Source organism: Ooceraea biroi, chromosome 6 (genome assembly GCF_003672135.1).
Source record: "Ooceraea biroi isolate clonal line C1 chromosome 6, Obir_v5.4, whole genome shotgun sequence".
NCBI classification, from domain to species: Eukaryota; Metazoa; Arthropoda; class Insecta; order Hymenoptera; family Formicidae; genus Ooceraea; species Ooceraea biroi.
In genome coordinates, this window is record NC_039511.1 from 3,656,617 (window position 1) to 3,679,308 (window position 22,692).

General features: G+C 40.6%; 2 protein-coding genes and 1 non-coding gene across 4 annotated transcripts; 1 reads left to right on the forward strand and 2 right to left on the reverse strand.

Annotated features, from left to right (window-relative positions):
* Nucleotide 1: 1 nt before the first annotated feature.
* Nucleotides 2–1,028, reverse strand: LOC105284046 (transmembrane protein 199). Its single transcript, XM_011347250.3, has 2 exons — nucleotides 571–1,028; nucleotides 2–443 (listed from the first exon to the last, which is right to left on the reverse strand). The coding sequence occupies exons 1-2, from the start codon at nucleotides 995–997 to the stop codon at nucleotides 202–204; spliced, it is 669 nt and encodes a 222-aa protein (XP_011345552.1). The 5' UTR covers nucleotides 998–1,028; the 3' UTR covers nucleotides 2–201.
* A 44-nt stretch (nucleotides 1,029–1,072) lies between these two features.
* On the reverse strand, nucleotides 1,073–2,284 carry LOC105284047 (biogenesis of lysosome-related organelles complex 1 subunit 5). Of its 2 annotated transcripts, XM_011347253.3 has the most exons (4): nucleotides 2,054–2,280; nucleotides 1,856–1,938; nucleotides 1,362–1,565; nucleotides 1,073–1,286 (listed from the first exon to the last, which is right to left on the reverse strand). In XM_011347253.3, the coding sequence occupies exons 1-4, from the start codon at nucleotides 2,070–2,072 to the stop codon at nucleotides 1,119–1,121; spliced, it is 474 nt and encodes a 157-aa protein (XP_011345555.1). In that variant the 5' UTR covers nucleotides 2,073–2,280; the 3' UTR covers nucleotides 1,073–1,118. The 2 variants fall into 2 exon arrangements, with proteins under 2 accessions (XP_011345555.1, XP_011345554.1); XM_011347252.3 differs by having other exon boundaries at nucleotides 1,856–2,284.
* Nucleotides 2,285–4,955: 2,671 nt separating this feature from the next.
* Nucleotides 4,956–11,099, forward strand: LOC105281235. The gene is made up of 2 exons (XR_003406604.1): nucleotides 4,956–6,037; nucleotides 6,239–11,099. It is a non-coding gene; the product is annotated as an uncharacterized LOC105281235 (transcript).
* Nucleotides 11,100–22,692: the final 11,593 nt, after the last annotated feature.

Below are 22,692 nucleotides of genomic sequence, written 5' to 3' on the forward strand. Positions count from 1 at the left end.
ACGTTATAAACCATGTAGTTATTCTTCTTTCATTTATGCGTTCCTTCACGTAGTTAAATATACGAAATAAGTAACACGAAGCTAACACAGAGATTAGCTTGTACGATATTATCTAAACTGATCGTTTCTGTTTGTTACATGCATACACACACACATACACACAGATTCAAGGTAATTGAAGTAGTACACACGATTTGAATACTAATCCTCATGTAATTTTGTCGATTTTGGAGTAACATCGATATCCTCGTTTAATTTCAGAGCCAGAAAATAGATCTCTGCTAACGCGACGATTAACGCGCATATTATACCGAGGAGCAATCGAAATCCGAAGTCTAGATTTCCGACTATGTACTCGACTCCGATGAATCCAAAGGCGAAGGCAGCTAACACGGAGAATAGAAATTGCACGACGGCGATGAGTTGTTTGTTAATCTGTTTCACTGAAAAGTAGAATAATATTAAAAAGGATAGATTAAATTAGTTTTTATCGACGTACTAGAAGAAGTAGCAAGAGAATGGGAGAAAATAATTCATGTCATACAACACACACAAAAATATTTCGTTTACTTTGATACGCGATGGTATCTTCCGGCAAGAATTTCCGCACCGAGTCGATACTCTTCGTCATCGCCTGATACTCCCTCGCATTTTGCTGCGCCGTTAATTTCTGTATTCTCGCCTCCAACTCCGGATTCCGCGGTGTCTCCCTCGGCGCTGGCAATATCACGTCGGAATCGACGAGAAGCTCGTGAAGGTAGATCCTTTTCGTAGCAGTTTTTCTATACTTTATCAAAAAATCATTCAGCCACCTAAGATCCGCGAGTGTCAACGCGGCACTCTTAGCGATCTTCTCCTCCTTGGATCTCTTCGATTTGTATAAGGATCTGATATTAGCCGGTGCATCGCTGTCTCTCGCGTTGCACGAGATAAAATTGATCATCTTTGAGGAAGGCTTTATTCTTATGGTGGGATCCGCGATTGACTCTAGTGGCATGTTTATAAAAATTCTATGTACGCGCTTCTTTCTATTCTCAAGGGAATTATGTATAAAATATGGCTCTTTCTTTTCTTCAATTAAATATCAACGTATGTGTCGAAGCGAAGATCGTGTTATCTTATGACGTAATGTGTAGCTTCTTCTCCAGATCAACGTAAAACTCGCGTATCTCGGTTTCCTTCTCCTGAAAAGTTTGATCCACCTTCTGGCACTTGTCGCTTATGTCATTTATAAATCTTTCCCATTCCTTCCGCCTGAGCGATCTGTTTTTGCTCAATACGCTGTCCTGTAAAATCGAAGCATTGCAAATCCGTTTCCTGCGAAACGAACAATCTCTTTGAAAATATAAAACTGCACGTACGCTGTCGAAATTTTCTTCTCTTTGCAAAACGCGATTGCACATACTCAGCGCGACATCCGCGTTCGCTTTGAGACTGGGCAAGTGACAATCGCCAAGCTGCTCGGTACGATCCAACTCGTCCTTCAGTTCCGTCGTGTATTCTAGTATTTTAAAGAGACGTTCCACTTCTCTGTCAACTCTCTTTTCTTTGTCAGCCCTTTTTTCCTGAAATGGATGTAACCACGTAAATACGTTTGTTGAACGAAGAATTGAACGCTGAAGCTCAAGTATAGAATTTTTGCGAAGCAAATTGAATAACGATGCAGGTAACAATTGCAGCCTCCATTGATAGCTTTGTTTACAAGTTACACCTGAAATATTCGACGTAACTAGGTTATGTTCGCGCGCCTAGATCCGCAAATCTCCGATTAAATCTGATTAGGTCCGTCTAATTGGCATCGTGACGTTACTATCGAGATAATGTTGTCACGGGTGCTGGCTGTCGGCGCGCTCACCTCAAATTCTCGCAAGAAGAACGTGATTTCACCTTGGACGAACGGACGATGGTCGAACAATCTGCTCCAGACTTCGCCCGTGTCTGCGAAAACGTGATCGCGTATGATACAAGAATTTGCAGTAATACTTAATGGTAGAATGTTGTCAGTCGGATTTGCGCGTTGCATTAAATCATAATCGTGCAATGTTTGCCGCACCTTTTATTATAGACGCCATGTCGTGTCGGTGGAAACGTACGATGCATCGCCGGATGGTAACACGCCTGTGTCATGCGTCACATGACTAGCGTACGACTGGTTGCATCGCTGCAGGTGCAGGATGTCGCAGGTCTTACTTCAAGAACGATAATTTATTATTATTGTTATCAATAATAATTTCTTGAGTATGTAAAGATATCTTTTAAGGCTACTCTTTAATAAATCTTAATAAAAAATATCAGGATTATCGAAAAATAAATATGCAATGCGAAAAATAATATGTTTCTGTATTTACTAAAAGTGCTTCCAATAGACATCAATAATAATAATTACACAGGCCGACATGGTTTTTGCTGTTTGAATATAAGATATCATTTTCGATGTATTTTTTCACGCTGAACACGAATTCAGCCACGAAATTGCTCTATGACGTAAGGTTTTTGAGAAAAATGAGGTTAAAAGTGTCAAAAGTGACGTTTTTTGCCATTTTTATGATTTTTTCGCTGGTAAAATAAATTTTATTTTTTACTTTCGTTTTCGCCATCTTAAAGTGCCAACTTTTATCTTTAAACTCGATTTTTCGAAACTCCGTAGGATTTTTTTTGGCCGAGTTAACCACTCCGCTGTCAGACGAACATTTCGTGCCAAAAATGTACTTGGAGAACAAAACTTCAGAACTGGATAATAATGATTTTAATATGAAGGTTTTTGAGGTCGCTGAATCCAATTCTGAAATAAGATTTTAAAAATTCAAAATGGCCGATCCAATATGGCGGACCAAAATTTGTAAAACTATTAGAATTTCAATAAAATTTGGTATATACTGTTTTTTTACTTCTGGGTGGGTTACATTTCGCTTCCCCAAATGAGATTCTGGCATTTTTAATCTTCTGTGTATAATGTACTTTACACGAGCAAAAATTAACTATACCTTACTGATGCAAACACAGTATCCTGCACCATGTTCTTTGTTCGTAGACCGTTTAGCCGCAGTAGGAGCGATTTTACAAACCTACGTTTACCAGAGTGCACCACGTGGAGGCAGCCTACATCACACTCTTTTGATTTTTTAAAAATGTTTTTAGCTTTGTTGTTTTTAAATTGTTTTATCATTTTTTATCATTTTAATTTTCATTTTTTTAATCATTTTTTATAATTTCATTTTTTTATTTTTAAATCATTAAAAAGATATTATATAAGTACATAGGCACATATAAACTTAATAACTTAATATCATAAATACTTAAAATCGAGTGCTACGGAGGCCGAAATGTTCGTCTGACAGCGGAGTGGTTAACTCGGCGAAAAAAATCCTACGGAGTTTCGAAAAATCGAGTTTAAAGATAAAAGTTGGCACTTTAAGATGGCGTAAACGAAAGTAAAAAATAAAATTTATTTTACCAGCGAAAAATTCATAAAAATGGCAAAAAACGTCACTTTTGACACTTTTAACCTCATTTTTCTCAAAAACCTGACGTTATAGAGCAATTTCGCGGCCGGATTCGTGTTCAGCGTGAAAAAATACATCGAAAATGATATTTCATATTCAAACAGCAGACAAAAAGTCTAAAAATGTCGGCCTGTGTTATTATTATTGAAATAGTGACAAATTAAGTATGTACGTTTTTCTCCTGAAGTTAATTGAACAGTACCCATACAGCACAGAAGCTTGCACCAACATTGCAGCGACGTTGCAACGTTGCAAATTGCAATGCAACAGTACAAAGACATTGCAGAGATATATATCCGCAAAATACCAGCACACTTGTAGCAACATGACATTAATATTTCGGAAACATTGCATAATCAAATTTTGTAATTAATTAATATTAATAATTCATTTTATTAAAACATTGGAGTCTTCCTATCCTAACGAGATTCGTCCAAATCTATTCGACCAATGATGTGCGATGACCAGAATCTGAGCTCGGTAATATATATGTGCATGCGGTGTTTGTCTCTTTCGACTATCTAAAGAACATGTTGGTTGTACGACGCGAGCATCATTCTAAAAGAAAGTAGTTACGTAAAAGAAAAAAGTAAGTACTTTTTTATAATATTATGTCTAATTATAGCACTTGTGTGCTGTTAATCTTGTATCTATTAATTATAATAGAGAATCACTCTATTTGCCTATCTCACAGTTTATATTACTATAACCTCAAAATTATGGAAATTCATTAGAAAACTGCATATTAATAGTTGTAATATTTTTAATAACTTTTTCTGTTATAGAAGCTGTTCGTGAAATACACAATCATGCCACTGATGCAGAAATTGCTGAATGCATTTCCAAGTGGCTTGCTCAAGCTCCGGTTAGGATTGAGAGATCAAAGTATGTCATTTTACATATAATTCTATACATACTTGCAGTATGTATATTTTTATGTAATTTTATGCTAATATATGAATTTTAATTCCTATTTTATTTTTACAGGCAACATACAAACAAAAACGAAGAAGATTCAATTATTTAATTAAAGGAAAAATATTTTAACATAATTAAAGGAAAAATAATATCTCAAGAAGAGGATTTTTAAGTTTTTTTTTATAAAGAACAGTTACTTTTTTATAAGAAAAATAGAGAAAATGTTTATTTCATTTTTTATTACTATTGTTATATTACATATAATTGTCTATTTATGGTAATAAATAAAAATATTGAAGTTATATAAATAAAAATATTTAAAGTATATAATAATGAATAATTATAATTATTGCAAATTCATTACATTGCAATATTATTATGACGTTTCGTTGCAATGTTCCGAAAAGCGGACATTTTCACATTCCTGCAATCCCATAGCAATGCTGCAGAAACATTTCGCAGTGAATTTGCAATGTTGCTACGTTGCGGTGGAAGATTCCTGCAATATATATGCAATCTTTTCGTGCTGTATGGGTACATATAAAAAATGCATTGAAAGCAGAAATGGATAAATGAATATATTTCTGTTCATTTAAATGAGACACGTGTCAGCCAAACATATATGCTCTCTATTTCCTCTTACACATAATTAAATGCTTCTATAATTTGATTTCTACGAAGAAAGATATACACGAAAATATCTCAAACAGTTAAAAGTAATTCAGAATGGAGTATCGATTTTTAAGATGAAATTTTAAATACAGATGCAAACGAAACTGGTATTTCGGAAATATATTATGCGGGACAGAACCATTTCTATTCGATAGAATGTCAAAACAACGTGTCAGGTGCACGGTGTTTAACGGTGTCCATGTTAATGGGAATATCGCGTATGTTTTTCGCCAAAGCTGATGCATTGCACGTCGCAAACATACGCGAGCGGCGCGGGCGGCACGTTCAACGCGTATTCTCGCGTTACACCGCGACGGTGGTAATTATATCTCTGTGGGAATGCGGTACGGATCGATGTAAAATTCGACACGCCGCAAAGAGGATGTTAATGATTAACAATGGTATCACGTGATTATGCGTGCATTCCATGCTGCGTGCACTTGCAGAGGTAGGCGTGATTACGTGGGTCTATATATACGCTAACCGTTCGGTTCGCACATCCGCGATATGATCGCGGTAAGGATTTATTACTCCGGACGATTTCATTCAACGTGTAGCCGGTTCAAGGTGCAACGGGGCGCGATGGGGAAATTGGTGATGGTGTATTTCGTCATACTGATCATAACGTTACCTTTTACGCTGTAAGATCATAGTATGCTTGTAAATGAGTATATGGTGAAGTATGGTGAAGTCTCATGATCATGACGGGTTGTAGTATGTAAAAAGTAATGCTGACGCGTTTGTCATAATTAATGCAATTTTTAAGAGACGACTTTATAAAAGAATTGCGCTCTTCAAGGCAAAAGGAAGTCGCAGAAGGTGCGTGCGGTTGCGCGTTGTTCACCGTTCCGGGAACAGACCCGGTGGTGGAAGAAACGCTCCAGTATAACGTAAGTTGCAATGAGGAAGGTACTATGAAATGTCAAGAATTGTGTAATGCTTTGGTGAGTACATGTCTATAGCATTGTTAAATTCGTAAGAAACTCTTAACAACTTTTAAATGCATATTAAAAACTCTTAGTAGCTTAATTTTGTTAAAAAATCAGTTATTCTAAGCTTACTGGAAAGTCAAGGCTGGAAAGCTTGCTGTCATTTAAATTAAAATTATAAATTGTGATTAACTTATACAATTGTTAATATTTTAGGCTTATAGTTCTCACCATAAGGCGCCAATGATAATTTGCGAGAAATTAAATACGCGCGTCGAGAAGTTGAAGGTAAGCAAAATGATAATTTTGTAGTAACAATGTTATATAGCGTTTCTTTGCTTTTTATAGGTATATCTGAAAATATGTAATATGGAGCCTTGGAAATTTACCGGTTTGGAGAGTGCACAGCCTATTTGTTGCCGCGACGGGAAGGCAGTTCTCTGTAATGAGGCAATGTAATGAAGAAAGAAAAATGAGCCAAATACAAGTTATTATTGCCAATTAATTATCATCATCGACAAGTATTCTGCTGTTAATTGCGTAATAGTTTAGTAAGAGTAATATAATACGTGCAACAGCTACATGACACATCATTTTTTGTTATAATGAAAGAGAACTTATACTTCTTGTCATATTAATGTATGGCAGTTTTTAATTTTACATTTTTATTTTTATAAATAATTTTTGAGGATTTATGAAGCAATTACGAGAGCAATTATATATGTGTGTTCGAGTAATATGTACCGAAGATTAACAAAATATGTACGAAAAGAGGAGCTCTATTAAATTCACATAAAATTCAAAAAATACTTTTATTATAGTGCAATATGCATTTATATTTTTTATCCCTTTATAAAGCTTAAAAATACCAAGATATAAATAATAAAATCCGATTATATACATATGATTTAATAATATTGATTCTGTAGTTCTCTTTCGCGCGCACACACGAAATATCTGATTTGTCACAGAATAAAAGATCTTCTCGGTAAAAATTTGCGTGTCTTGCGCACCGTTTTGTTCTAATAAAAAAAATTGTATGAGTTAATCACAATTTATAATTTTAATTTAAATGACGGCAAGCTTACCAATCTTGACTTTCCAGTAAACTTAGAATAACTGCTTCCTTAACAAAATTAAGATACTAAGAGTTTTTAAAAGAGTTTTATGCATTTTAAAGTTGTTAAGAGTTTCTTACGAATTTATCTAAAAATCTAAAAGTTATTATAGGCTCCTGAAACTTAAAAATCCATTATTTAAAGCAAAGAAAAAAGCTCACTTCATGATAAAACATACTCCTTTTTAGTCGTTTAATGCTTTTCCCTTTTTCTTTTAATTTCTGTTAATACGTATTCACAGATCCGAATTGCCTTCAATCCTATTCCGCGTTAAATACTTCTTTATTCAATAGTCTTTTATTCATCATGAAAGTAATTTAAATAAAATAACTCTTTATCGATGTCTTTTATCGCGAGGTGTTCCTTTCAAATTCAGAAATATGATATATAGGAAAAGTTACTGGAATTATTACAGACAGATTTTTTGATAGTGTAAGAGATGTGTCTGACAGATATGCAACGATCTATTCTGTGAAGTTTCGGCGATGTTTCGAGACCAAGCTCCGATTGTCGGTAGAGATTTAATCCGGGCACCTATTCTCTCCGACTCCGCGTATCTAAAAGTCAAAGCTCAAGGAGAAGGCGCTTGAAAGCATTAAACGGTATTCGTTCCCAACCGAATCTCCTTTAGCAAAGTTGAATACACGTACGCAGTTCGATTATACAGGGTGTATCGTCAAATATGGAAATCGAGCGTGCACAGTTTTTGACGTATACGCGATCGACTTTTTTTCGTATACGTTCCGGATACTTGATTACAAAGCAATTAATTATCAAAAGATTTTATTCGATTAAGTTTTAATAGAGATGATCATAAATAATAAAACTTTGATTTTCTGATCTTACCTTGCTTTGATATGAAGATTTAATTTTCCATCTTGAAATGTCGAATTTACATAAAATGTGATAAATAATGATTTCTAATGGACCTGCAGCGGTATTACGAAGTCTCATGTCTCACGATCCACCCCATATACCATCAAACCATGGGTCCTGTCGCGTCCAAGTATGAACGTGGCGTGAGACCATCCCACCGACTCGAGATACCCTCTATTTCGATGATGGCGTTCTCAGAGTCTTGTCCCAGAAGCCACCGCATTGAATGGACGGTTTGTTATCGCTTTCCCTCTCCCTGACTTCCTTCCGACGAGTCCTTCTACGAACTTCGACGCGTCCCTATATAGAGTTTGCCAGCCGCGAAGGCTATTGTGCAACTGAGGTTTTGTCGTCCTTTCTTTAGTCGATTTTAATGACTGCGACGTTTTCGATGGCGAGTCTTGATCGCACGATTCCAAAACCGTCGATACGCCCGAGCTTGCGTTTATTGTGTTAAATTGGTCACACCAGCAAATAACCAGTTAGAAAACGTTATTAAAAAATTTATCTCTTTCTGCAAAATATAGTTTCTCTTTAGCAGCCTCTTACACAAGTGTCTTTTGAGTGTCCCAATAGACAATCATAAATTTTAATAAATGTTACGGTTAACATTTAGTAGTAACGGAGTCATCTCTCTCTTCCTACTCCGCGACAAGAAGTCGGAGAGAAGCTCCTGAAATGAAATCAGCCTGACATGTTGTTTTAACATTCTACCGAATAGAAACGGTTTTGTCCCGCGTAATACATTTCCGAAATATCAGTTTCGCTTGTATCTGTTTAAAATTTTATCTCAAAAATCAATACTCTATCTTGAATGATTTGTAATTGCTTTTTTCGTGTATATCTTTCTTCGTAGAAAATCATAGAAGCATTTGATTATATCCTACTACGGAAATCTCCTCTTGTGTAAAATTGTCAGCAAGCCATTTATAATTCCTCAGCATTCGGTACAGCAACGGTAAGTTAGAATTCGTTGGACAGAATTTCTCGTTGCGTTGTTATTGGCGCACGACGCACTGTCGTACTGATACAATTAAACAAAACAGAAATTGACGTAACTAATTGCGGGTTTCCTGATTCAGTCTCTTCGCCACAAGGTATTACTCGAATACACGTAGGTACGTACAGACGCGTCCTGACATTTCGGTACGATCGCTTCAATTAAATCCTTCCTTTTCACGTCCCATCACGTGTCACGCATTGAAGGTTGCAAATCCTCGCCAGTGTCTTTGTCGTCCATTGCCATCATGATAGGACGTGAGTTAATCATCGATGGACACATACATCGACGCATGGACTATCTGTACCTGGGAGATGCGCAACACGAAGCAGACGAGTATCGATGAAATATCAACTCTTTGATTGAACCAGTACATCATTTCAGTTTTTCTCTCTCCCTATCTCTCTCTGATTTCACTCTTTTCTGTAAAATGAAAGACGCACGACCAAGTTTTTCTAAAATTATTAAAACTCACAAAATGAAATGATTTTGATTATTGCTTGCTACTTTATGAATATTTATTTTTAATCGAATCTTAATGATGCTATTGTACGAAACATGACAGGCTGGTCCATTAGTATCAAGTCACTAGCAGAACCGAGCATAATGGATGCTTCCGAACGGAAAAAGCGATCAAAATAAAGCGAGGGTGAGAGCCGAGATGAGATCGGGGTGGATCAAGATGAAGAGAGAGATTAAGTTTTCACTCGTAAAAAGGGAGCATCGCACGGACGAATCTGTAATTAAATGAATCTGCTTAATAAATTATCAGCGCGCGATAATTGAACAAAGATTCCAAATCATTAAAACAATCACGGGCAATAAAACCATTTAACTTTTATTACCCAATCGGTTTCACATTTTAAATAAAATATTGATCTATCACGTTGCTTGGATTTGTTTTTCGCTTTATACTCACATATGTTACATAAATATGACATTGTTGGTTTTAATCTGAAGCTTCTGCGGAAGTTGCGCGTTTCCTCAACATAATTTTGGTTTATTCGGGCTGGTTTGAGCATGCAGGCATGTTCTAAGCGCGCATGCATCTTCGGCTAAGGGTGTGTTTATGCACGTGTGTTTACCTATTAGCGACATGTCGTCGGTGACGACGGTACAGCCGACAAGCTTCGTGATTGTTCTCTGCTTGCAGTTTGCACCTTTGCATATCCGTCTACGTCAACGTCACGCTTAGATGCTTAGATGCTTTTCTAATGCGTGTACCTGTGTGTTATCACGTACTATTTCAACGCAGTCCAAGCCAACAGCTTAATCGTTTTCGTAATGCAGTCCAAGTGGATAATCGGAATTCTGATATAAAATATGATATCAAAATTTTAAAAGTAAGCCAACAACGTGACCAAAATACATTGTCTCGAGATGTGCAGCGATTTGTAATTATATACTGCAAAAAACGGTTCACTATTTTCAATTTAATTTAAATTTATTTAATGAACGGGAAATTACCCTCTAGTGTCACAAAAGATCAGAGCAGGATAACAATGAACGTAAATAATCAAATAAGCAATACAATAATCCAAATCGCAAACTCCAGAACCGAAAAGTTCAAAATCGAGTGAAAGCAGGATAAAGAAAAAAGGCATTATGCCAACCAAATATTCTGATTAAAGTCGTTAAAAAAGACAAATAAATTCCATTGCACACAAAGAATAAAAATACAGCCTAATAAAAGTAATTAAACGCATGTAACTTAAACTTAATAAACGCATATCAAGACAACTAAATTCAATTGCACACAAAGAATAAAAATACTAAATTCAATTGCACACAAAGAATAAAGATACAGCCTAATAAAATTAATTAAGCGCATGTAACTTAAACTTAATAAACGCATATAGCAAGTAAAAAAGTCCAAGAACGCAATACAACATTAAGGCAAGACAGATGCAAATACGAACGCAACGTATGCAAAATAAAAATAAGCTAAAGTAAATACAAACCCTGATACAAACGCAAGGCATAAAGACATAATCACAATAACCTAGCCGCATGTAACAGTGTATAAGTATGCAAGGTATAAAGACATAATCATAATAACCTAACCGGATGTAATAGTATAAAAGTATACAAAATTCAATATTGCACAAGAATAAATAAAATTGTACAAAATTCAATATCGAGCAAGAAAAAATAAAAGTATACAAAAATATTTTCCACCTTAAATAAGAAGAAACGAGAATTAATCTTATAAACCGAGAACATCGCAGATGTACCATCTCGTACCTAAAAGGTATCATGAGTAAGTTCAACAGCGACAAAGTAAGATCTTCTGCGAGCATTCTGATCAATACTACGGCGCTAATCGAGCAAGAGAGAAGTAGCAAGATAGATAAGTGGGTAGACAGACGGACAGATAAAGAGGGGGGCGGGTAAAGAGAAGGGGATATCGACTACGGAGGATGGGAGCAATAGTTTGGCAGAAACCCGTGAGGCAGATAAGCATGCCTGCGGGGTGGCTCGACCGAAGTGGAGATTCCTGGCTGCGCGAGTGCGCCCTGTGCCCCAGCGCAGCCACCCCGCACTCGCGCAATGCCGTGACTAGCTAATAACGAGGTGCACGTCTCACGGAGGTGAGAAAGAACCCTGATGAAGGGCCGGCATGTTCGAAATTCCGAAAATTTCGATTTCAGCGGCGAACAACGCAACCCCTCAGATACTTCGAGTTCTCGCGAAAAGGGCGAAAGGAAAGGGCAACGCGTAGTTCTTCGAGTTTCGATCCTCGTGTCCGATGTGATCTGAACCGCGAGATCGCAAGACGCTTCCTTTCCGTAGTTACGGTACTGCAACGCCCTTAACTGCCGTCGTGATTGGGATCAGCGTGCATAGGGGTGAGACTTGGGTGTAAGTGGTTGAAGGCGCACTCAGACCCACGGCACTCGGCCGGAGATGCTCCGTTCGCAGGCACGAAACTTCGCGCGGCTCCGCCGCTTATTAACTTATTGCATCCTCCAAGTTGCCGCTAAACTGATATTAATTACCGCGTTTGCTCCGGTACATCGGCCCGTCCGATCTATCAGCCGGGAGCGAAGGTGGTAGCTTTCGCGACTGTCGGGTGACCCAGTTTCGCGAGCGCGAATCTGCGCGCCCTTCCTGCCCACGTGCCGCCCGTTTCTCTGTTTTTTTCTTTTTCTCTTTTTCCACCCCCGTTACGTAAACCTGCCGCGCGACGACGTTACGTGCACGCCCGGCGCACCTTATTGAATCTCGTTCCCGAGCGAAAGACAACCGATCTTTCCTGATCGGAATCCGAGCCCCGTCGCTTCGTATCTGACGTATAAATGTCCAACGGTGTGATTTACGTTATCCGGATCGAAGGGCCAAAATAATGAACTCAAAATCTCGAGGTACAGAGATTTACGAGTAAATCTGCTTCTCTCTGTTACAATAAGCGGATGATGGTATTCGACATGACGCCTTTCGCACACGACCGGGCACCTCCGCATTCATCTTCTGATCACGAGCAGACGTTTCCGCATATGTCTGCGTATGCGTGGCTCGCGGAATCTTATCAAGATGCATAATTCATCACTGCGCGCCTGGCCGCGTGCAACAGCGAAATATAATAAATAAATAAATAAATAAATACATAATACATCAGTTTTTCATGCCGAGTCGTGGTATCTCTGGCGCGGCGCGTTAAGGGCGCGTCGTATTTCCCGGCTTATCTCCCGTGGGGATACCGTACTTGACGGACGAGGATCGTGTTTGCCGTTGGAGGACGGCTCACGGAGAGCTTCCTGGACGAGCTACAACGCTGCCGAAAATGCTTTCCCGTCGTCAGGCTGTTTGTCCGGGTATTTGCGCACTGGCTATTGACACTCTCTCTCGCACAACCGTCGTCCTTTCTTACAACGGCATAAAACCTGGTTTATGTCTAGCGTTGCCAAAGTTAAATGGAAAAGCAAATTTATCGACTCCCCTAAGAGACTATTGTGTGCGGAAAATTTAAGGAGTCAGACTGCTGGAAAATCGGGGAGATACCTCCATCCGTTTCGCGCGCGGATTTGGGTTAAACAACGTATCTCTGGAGCAGCGTTCGTATTTGTTGGGTCTAATGTAATTTCTTTGCCAGCTTCAACGTTTTACAATGTTCTAACCGCGAGTTGCACTCACGACCGGAGTTATCGAAGGCAAACTGCGATGTTCTGGAAAATTATTACAAATTTTTAAGTAGAGAATAATGGGGGTAAATCACTTAAAATAATACAAGAAATATTAAATTAAACGCCGAATCAGAGAGAATATTTTCAAAATGCGTGTGGAAAAAAGAGATGAATGAGTTGAAATTAATCTAAAATTTCATATTCAAAAATAATTTTCACACTAAATTCGTTTCCAAACTCTGTGCCTGAAAGAAGGTCGTTTAAAACAAATTAACATGGAGAACCAGGTGGATCCAGACAATTTTACATTTTCCGCGGCTTACAGGGGAAAAAACTTAGTCGAGAACTTTCGTCGTCTTACATTTTTCCATAACTTTGCAAAAAAAGAGCTATTGTGAGCACAAATGCAGCCTGCGCTTCGCCGAATGCCGTGCTTCCGCGTACGAACTTTCATGTAATATGAGTCTGATTGGCTGCCGGGAACACCCGCGATAGCGGGCAGAGCAAACGTCATATCCGATTTTCACAGTGCGATTGACCTGGCAGTCGGCAGCCCGGTGAAATGGTGGTAAAGTCAACACGTCGATAAAATTCTCCTCGTCATCGACAATGGTGGTCCCCCGCTACCGTCATGACTATTAAAATATTAGCGAACGTACGCGTGTACGCTCCCCTGCTTCGTGCCATCCCCTCGATACGCTAGAAGCACGACGTGTCGGGCAAATAAGCGGAATTGCAATTAGAAAAGTGGAGATTTGCCGGTTCGATGGATGTAAATTTATTCATGGAGTTGGTGGAACGCCGCGCTGGGCCGATCGATATTTCCACGAATCTGGGAATTCCCGATTCGAATTCTGCAGAGCAATACTCCGCTTCAAAATTATTACATCGGCGAGTAATTTATTTCGGAATAATTAGGGTATTGCGCCAAGAAAATACAATGTCCATGAAAGTCCGACATTGAGCGAGAGACGCATGGAGCGTTTCGTTTCTTTGCGTTTCGTATCGTGTTTTAATATCGCTTTCTTTGCACAAATGATAGGTTTTTCTAAGAAAAAACTGAGAAAGTCCATCACTTATTAAACCTTCTCGATTCGTATCGCCGGACATTTTAACGATCGAATCTTGGATTAAAATTCTGCAACAGGAATGCTGTACAAATATAATAAATGATCTCGCTTCCGAGATCACGCAATTATAAATTTCGTGCAACAGTTTGAGCGTTTCATTGTCGGTCGAGATCTATTCCGGATTACGTGTGAGTACTTAAGCGCCGCGAAATAATCCTTCCTCAATTTCGCGATACATCCACTTTCTCGCGTTTGCTGAAACGCCGGGCTGTTCCATAGTCATTCACGGAATGAGCCGATTCGGCTCGCATTCGTTAACCGTTCGCCGCAGTCGCAATTCGGCAGTTCAATGTGTTGTGGAAATTGAAAAGCGAACACGCGGCGAGGTCGAAGATATCGTCGGGTTTAATTTAGGCAAAAGGACGGTTCGTCGATCCACTGGCGCCGTCGTTATTCCACCCGTCTTCTGGTAGTAATGGGCAGACCAGTCGTCGAGCCGTACCACTTGCTGCAACGTCGATGCGGCACGTTTCAGCAAATAGTTACTGCGATCTTCTTGTTTCACATCGTCCTCGTCGTTGCGGACTTATGCTGCGCACTTACGGGGAAATAATCATCATCCTCTTCCGGCGCACGTTCTCGCTTACTATCGATACGCATAAATTGCGCTCGGCAGGCTTCTGCAGCTGGTGAACGAGCAAAGTCGGCTTAACCGTTGTTTCCCTCGTGATCGGAAATCTCCTCTCGCGCGTAATCGCATGGAATTCAATCCCTCCCCCTTCCTGTTTTCCATAGTTGCGGTTTATTAAAGTGATTGATCAGCTCACCTTTGCGAGATCTCCCGGTTTAGGATACCGCGCGTGCGTATTTGCATATTTACAGAAAAGGAAGAAGTTGGAAAAAGAATTCAGGGTTTTCGGTAACACTAATCCATTTTGGCTCGGAAAACTTTGTCAGCAGAAGGAGCAATTTATGGTTAGCGCGGGTTTAGCACATGTGTGTCTCAGAAAGATCGGGAATGGGTGGATCTTGCCCCGCGATCCGTATTCATTCACGAAATGAGAGGCAATACGCAATTTCATAGGATGAGGGTTTGCTGCTGGGCAATGGAGACGAATATTCATGATATTACGTGATGCATCGAGCGACATACATCGAGCTTTGTTCTCGGATATGATATTAATTAATACGGGCTCGTATAGTTCGTCGCGTTGATAAAATTATTGCCAAACGTATAGGTACAAGAAGCAGAATGCAGGAACCATGTTTTGCAAGTGCAGCGAGCATCTCGTTCAACGTAGCTCTCACGAAAATGCGCGGAGTCATAACAGGCTTATGTAATGAGAAATATGAGATAAACAATTCCGCGTATATTGTCAGAAAAAATTTAAACTTCCATTAAATGAAGTAAATGAAGAATGTATGCGTCTCGATTTCACAAGTTAAATAGGTTTTCCGTGTGAAAGCAAATATTTAACTGGCAGGTACAATTTTTAAACTAAATGTAACAATAACTCGCCCGTTACATATCGCGAATGTTCATTAACGTAGGTAAGGGGAATATCGCGTGCGCTCGTGTTCAGCAGTTAATTGGTATCCTCGTGCATGATATCCGGACGCATTTGATAAAATTCTGACAGTCGGATAAGCGGTCCGCGGCACCGAACAAATAAACGAGCCGAGCGGAATTTTCGATCGCTACTCTCTGCAGACGTCGCTCTCTCGCTCCGCCAGTCAGAACTATAAATTTAATTATTTATAACGTTCGCACGTGCGATTACGGGATTTGAATATGAAAATTAGACGCATATATCTTACCCCTCGGCTCATCAGGTCACTGAAACGGCCCACCGAAAAAGAGAATACTCTGGGAAAATTAGCGTGTCCCCGCCGCGTCTCTCCCGCGCGAATCGGCTCGCTAATGCTTGCACATTCCCAGTTTTTAAACTGCTCTAACAGTACTCGGCGCAGTTGATAATCTCCTCCTGCTTTAATTAATCCACTTGTGCGAAATGCAGGCAAGAAGTGCATTTTGACGAGATCGGCAAGCGTGCGCCAGATCCGAGGGGCACGTAACGAGCTTATCGCAGTTTCGTGCCTTTTATAAACTCGCCGCTGTGATTTCGATACACTCAACAATGCGTTTTGCGATGTTGCGTGCTCGCGATCATTATAAATTTCATACTCAATTATTATCAACGATAACGGTGATGAGGAGGCAGCCGGACGCAGCGGAAAGTTTATTTCGAAACGAGCAGTAGTCAAAGAAAATTGTATGTATTGGGTCGTCCGGAAAGTTCGTGCCGATTTTGAAGGAAAATTCAAAGGCAACATTTTTTTATGTCGATAAATATTTATTGACTTATGTATGCACCGTTTTGTTTCACAACCTTTGTCCATCTTTCACGTAACTGGAAGATTCCATTCTCCCAGAACTTCTTAGGTTTCTCGGCGAAAAACTCCTCAAGGTGGTTTTTTATGTCGATAAAAGAGTTAAAGTTCTTGCCGCTAAGAGAATTTTGCAAAGACCTAAATAAGTGAAAGTCTGAAGGTGCAATGTCTGGTGAATACGGTGGGTGAGGTAGCACATCCCAGCCAAACTCCAACAATTTTTGTCGGATAGTCAAAGAAACATGAGGTCTGGCATTGTCCTGATGGAACACGACGTCCTTCCTATTAGCTAATTCTGGACGTTTTTCCTGAATCGCTGTCTTTAATTCGTCCAGTTGCGAGCAGTACTTATCTGCATTTATCATTTGGTTGTGTGGTAGGAGCTCATAATATAGGATTCCTTTCCAATCCCACCAGACACAGAGCATGACTTTTTTTGGATGAAGGCCGGCTTTCGGAGTGGTTAATGCTGGTTCATTTCGCTTACCCCAGGATCTTTTTCGTTCTACATTATTGTAAATGATCCATTTTTCGTCACCCGTCACTAATTGCTTCAAAAATGGTACGTTTTCGTTGCGTTTGTACAGCGAGTCGCAATGGAAATGCGATCCATTAAATTTTTTCGGCCAAATTATGCGGAACCCATACATCATAGCGACTTACGTAACCAAGCTTCACTACATGATCGTGGACAGTGGTTTTCGATATTTTCAGTATCTCTGCTAATTCACGTGTCGTGTAGCGCGGGTTATTCTCGATCAGTGTCTTGATTTGGTCATCATCAGTAGTAGAGGGTCTGCCCGAGCGTTCTTGGTCTTTAAGGTTAAAATCACCAGCTCTAAACTTAGCGAACCACTTACGTACGGTTCTTTCAGCTAAAGCGCCTTCTCCGTAAACAGAACATATCGAATTTGTTGCTTGTGAGGCATTTTTGCCTTTCCGGTAATAGAAAAGCATCAAGTGTCTAAAATGTTCTTTGTTTTCTTCCATCTTCAAAAGAGTACAAAACTGACACGAATCAATTTATCTCAAACAACTTTTTTCCTAAAGATGCGTTGAAATGTCACCTTTAAGCATATGTATATAAATCGTATGTTTTCAATAACATTGATATATTCAGACATGTTCCAACGCCATCTATTAAAAATCGGCACGAACTTTCCGGACGACCCAATACATGAAACGCGTCCTTTAATTATCCCATAAAAGTTTGTAATTTCTGTCTCGCATGAAATAGATAAATATAAAAGTTGCAATCGCCGCATAAATATTTACGTTGAAGTGAATAACAAGCACGTAGCATTTGATATTTGAGTGTAATTCGGTATCGATTAATACAGGTGCTTTGTATTCATCGAACATCATTAGCAAATATGCTTCGTGTTTGACTGCACTGAGCGTGTAGATATAAATATTTAACACGTAACAAAATAAATCGATGTGAAAAAATTTCATCGTCCAAACAGCACGTTTGCCTCTCAATTTTTTATTTATATTTTAGATGAATTCTCTCGTAAAACGCGCTGCGATAAGATAGTCGGTTAATATGCTCGAACACATAGTTCAATTTAAATAACGTGTTTGCAGTTATTATCATTAAGCAGAAAATGCAATTGGAATTTATACGTATATTTATAAAAAATCATTAAATTAAAAAATTAAAAGCGGATGATGAGGATTGTGAAAAATGAACGCAAGATCGGACTGCGCGCTGGCAGCCTGGCACCGTTGATTGCTGTTGCGTGATGCGCAAAATAAATTTTACAAATCACGCGGCTGCCTCGCAATATCGACTGGCATTTATGTTCGTACGCTTAAGAAAACCCGGTCGACCTGCAAAAACGAACGAGCCGCGAACGGCCGAGTTAACAATCGATTTCTCCAGAGAGCAAACCTGACAGCACGTCATTCCCGTAAGTACGGAGTAACAATTCCTGGGTATAGTTCTCCGTCGGGAATCCGTGACGTCTGAGGTGAGGAGAATTAATAATGCCATAAGCTGAATGGTAGAGAAATTAGGATGATACTGCGCTTCGACTTCTCCGTACTCTTTCACACGGAAAATTCAGGCAGGGAATCGCTGCATTGCTGTATTCCGCGAGCACGCATATTAATTACCTGTTCAAATTGCATGTTTAAATTGCAAAATAATGCTTTTTATTACTACGGTACTAGCGATAGTTGCCTTTTCAAGTCAAAGTTACCGTGAATATTGCAATATGCAGAAAATTCATAGAGACGTATCGAATATGAAGAGTATCGTATAAATGCATAAATAAGTGCAACACAATAAGTGGTATATTCTTTCTACATGTACGTATATGCAAATTACTAGCGATGCCGGTCTAAAGAAGGCATTTAATCTTTGGTCCTTAGGTACGCGAAGTTGCTGCAAGAGAAATATAGATACAAGCGCTCGGATACTTTTCATCGGCATCCGCAGCATCCGTATGGTCCGGCCTCCGTATTTCCGCGCCGTACCGAACATCTGTAAGAGGCGAAAAATAACTAGGAGACTGCCTTAGATTTGAACTCGAACTCTCCGGGATCCCTGGTTCACACGCCTAGGTCTTAGGCTGTACGGCCAATACTCCTACTGTTGTGACCAACTTGTTTTCATTCCGATCCTTTATACGACCTGTCAGTCTCGACTATCTTTCCAGATCTTACAGCTCGGCCAGCCTGACATTAAATTCGTCCCCGAATGTCTCCAAATCGTCGGTTCACTCCACTCGAGTCCCTCCCAACATCCATTTTTGGTTCACTCTTCTGAGTCCCTCCCAACCTCCATGTTGGTTCACTCCTCTGAGTCTTTCCCAATCTCCATGTTGGTTCACTCCTCTGAGTCCTTCCCAATCTCCATGTTGGTTCACTCCTCTGAGTCCGTCCCGACCTCCATGTTCAGGCTTCACTACCGGCCAGCTGCTTCTCAACTCCCTCCTCTCCGAGGGGTAGCGGATGAATCTCAACTGTCTTCGAGGGGTAGCGGATTTTATCCCACTTCTGAATTGTAAGAGGCGAAAAATAACTAGGAGACTGCCTTAGATTTGAACTCGAACTCTCCGGGATCCCTGGTTCACACGCCTAGATCTTAGGCTGTACGGCCAATACTCCTACTGTTGTGATCAACTTGTTTTCATTCCGATTCTCTATACGACCTGTCAGTCTCGACTATCTTTCCAGATCTTACAGCTCGGCCAGCCTGACATTACATTCGTCCCCGAATGTCTCCAAATCGTCGGTTCACTCCACTTGAGTCCCTCCCAACATCCATTTTTGGTTCACTCTTCTGAGTCCCTCCCAACATCCATTTTTGGTTCACTCTTCTGAGTCCCTCCCAACATCCATTTTTGGTTCACTCTTCTGAGTCCCTCCCAACATCCATTTTTGGTTCACTCTTCTGAGTCCCTCCCAACATCCATTTTTGGTTCACTCTTCTGAGTCTCTCCCAACCTCCATGTTGGTTCACTCCTCTGAGTCTTTCCCAATCTCCATGTTGGTTCACTCCTCTGAGTCCTTCCCAATCTCCATGTTGGTTCACTCCTCTGAGTCCTTCCCGACCCCCATGTTCAGGCTTCACTACCGGCCAGCTGCTTCTCAACTCCCTCCTCTCCGAGGGGTAGCGGATGAATCTCAACTGTCTTCGAGGGGTAGCGGATTCTATCCCACTTCTGAATTGTAAGAGGCGAAAAATAACTAGGAGACTGCCTTAGATTTGAACTCGAACTCTCCGGGATCCCTGGTTCACACGCCTAGGTCTTAGGCTGTACGGCCAATACTCCTACTGTTGTGATCAACTTGTTTTCATTCCGATTCTCTATACGACCTGTCAGTCTCGACTATCTTTCCAGATCTTACAGCTCGGCCAGCCTGACATTACATTCGTCCCCGAATGTCTCCAAATCGTCGGTTCACTCCACTCGAGTCCCTCCCAACATCCATTTTTGGTTCACTCTTCTGAGTCCCTCCCAACATCCATTTTTGGTTCACTCTTCTGAGTCCCTCCCAACCTCCATGTTGGTTCACTCCTCTGAGTCTTTCCCAATCTCCATGTTGGTTCACTCCTCTGAGTCCTTCCCAATCTCCATGTTGGTTCACTCCTCTGAGTCCTTCCCGACCCCCATGTTCAGGCTTCACTACCGGCCAGCTGCTTCTCAACTCCCTCCTCTCCGAGGGGTAGCGGATGAATCTCAACTGTCTTCGAGGGGTAGCGGATTCTATCCCACTTCTGAATTGTAAGAGGCGAAAAATAACTAGGAGACTGTCTTAGATTTGAACTCGAACTCTCCGGGATCCCTGGTTCACACGCCTAGGTCTTAGGCTGTACGGCCAATACTCCTACTGTTGTGATCAACTTGTTTTCATTCCGATCCTCTATACGACCTGTCAGTCTCGACTATCTTTCCAGATCTTACACATCTTGGCTTGCGTAGCGTGTTGCTGCCCGTCCTCTCTCCACGCTTCTCCGCTCTTCGTTTATCAGCAACGGCAGCAACGGGCTACAACCGCTGTACGGTGGATTGAATGAACGAATTAAACTTTCATTGTACCGATGCGGTCCACGAGGGACACTACCGCTCGTCCCTCCGGCGATCCATTCCTCTTTCCTCTCGCGTCTTATTGTCTTGATTTGCGCCCTTTTGCAGCCCTGTGCTCCCTCTGTCTCTTTCTATCTCTCTGTCTCTCGCTTGTCGTTATTCTCGATAAAACGTTCTCTTCCTCTCTCTCGTATTTTCCGTTGTTGCTCGCACTTCGCGCGCTCATCCCTCTCGTAGGCTCGCTTTGTCGTTTCAGCAGTTTCCCGCCTTTTTGTCGCCGTTTGCATCTCGGGATTATGCGCTAGTGAAATTGTCGGTTTAACGACTACATCTGCCGGAGAGAGATACTTCCTGTCCTTCCGCTGCTCTGTATTACAATACCGCGTAATTACGCTGATTGGTAGCGCGAGTACTCGTCGCATTTGCACGATGCAATCCTCGAAATTCGAAACTTGCAGTGGTTTGTACGCCTTTTCGGGACGACGGCGACGGTGTGTAACGAGGCGTGAGATATATTAAGATATCGTCGGGCAACCGCGCGCGAATGCACCATCTTGTCTGCGGCAGAGAATCCCGATTCGGCCATTGTGGCTCTACGAGCACGATTCAGGATATAGGACGTTTGGCGCGGTCGATGTGATCCTGATGACGTCGTTGAAAGCTCGGGGAGCGAGTTTCGCCACGGAAACTGAAGCTCGAAACACTTCCGATTTTTGAAAGCGGTATTCGTAAAGTTTCCTTCTCATATGTAATTTTTCTTCTTTTTTTTCTTTCTTATGCTCTTGCGTCTTTCTGCCGTCTGCTCCTCGGAAAAGTTCCAAGTACGCTCGAAACTTTGTACTTTATCTCGTAATTTGTCTATTCACTTTCGCTCTTTTATCACCTGTTGTTATCACTTACCTGGCAATAAAGCTAAGAATTTCGTGCAAAATGAAAAGATTTTTAATATCCTGCTAATTCATGTAATTTACGAACATTCTCTTTGTGCGTTAAAATTGCGTTTTTTATTAACGCAAAAAAATATCACACAGAAATTCTCTGCTTTACAGAAAAGAGTTCTCACTTTTTCTATCTTTAAAATAACTTACAGAAGTAATCTTTGTTTATAAAATATACCTGCCATTCGCGTCTTTAAACTCCATCAAGAGTCTTTAAGATTATACTCTTGAGGTAACATCAAATAATATTCCTTTCAAGTAAATCCGGAAATAAGATCTTACAGCGCGAGAATTACGTGCATTATTCACGAGGCTTATTTCGTAACCCTCGTTCTTTTCATACGTATTCTCGCGTAATTGTTTATTTGTGGCCACAACGTCTTTATCCGCCGCAAGAATCCAGGAGACGATGATCGTGCCATGGCGAACGAGAAATAACAACCTGTCAACCGTCCCATATTGTCTCCGTTTTCAGATTCCCTCGCGATCCAGCACGGTACTCTCCTCCGTCGCTCTTTCGCCCTCCGTCGTTATCCCCCGTTATCCCCACTATGTCCCTCTCCGTTTCTCTCCGTTCGTTCTAGCGTCGCGACGGAGGACGGACGGACGGCCGTG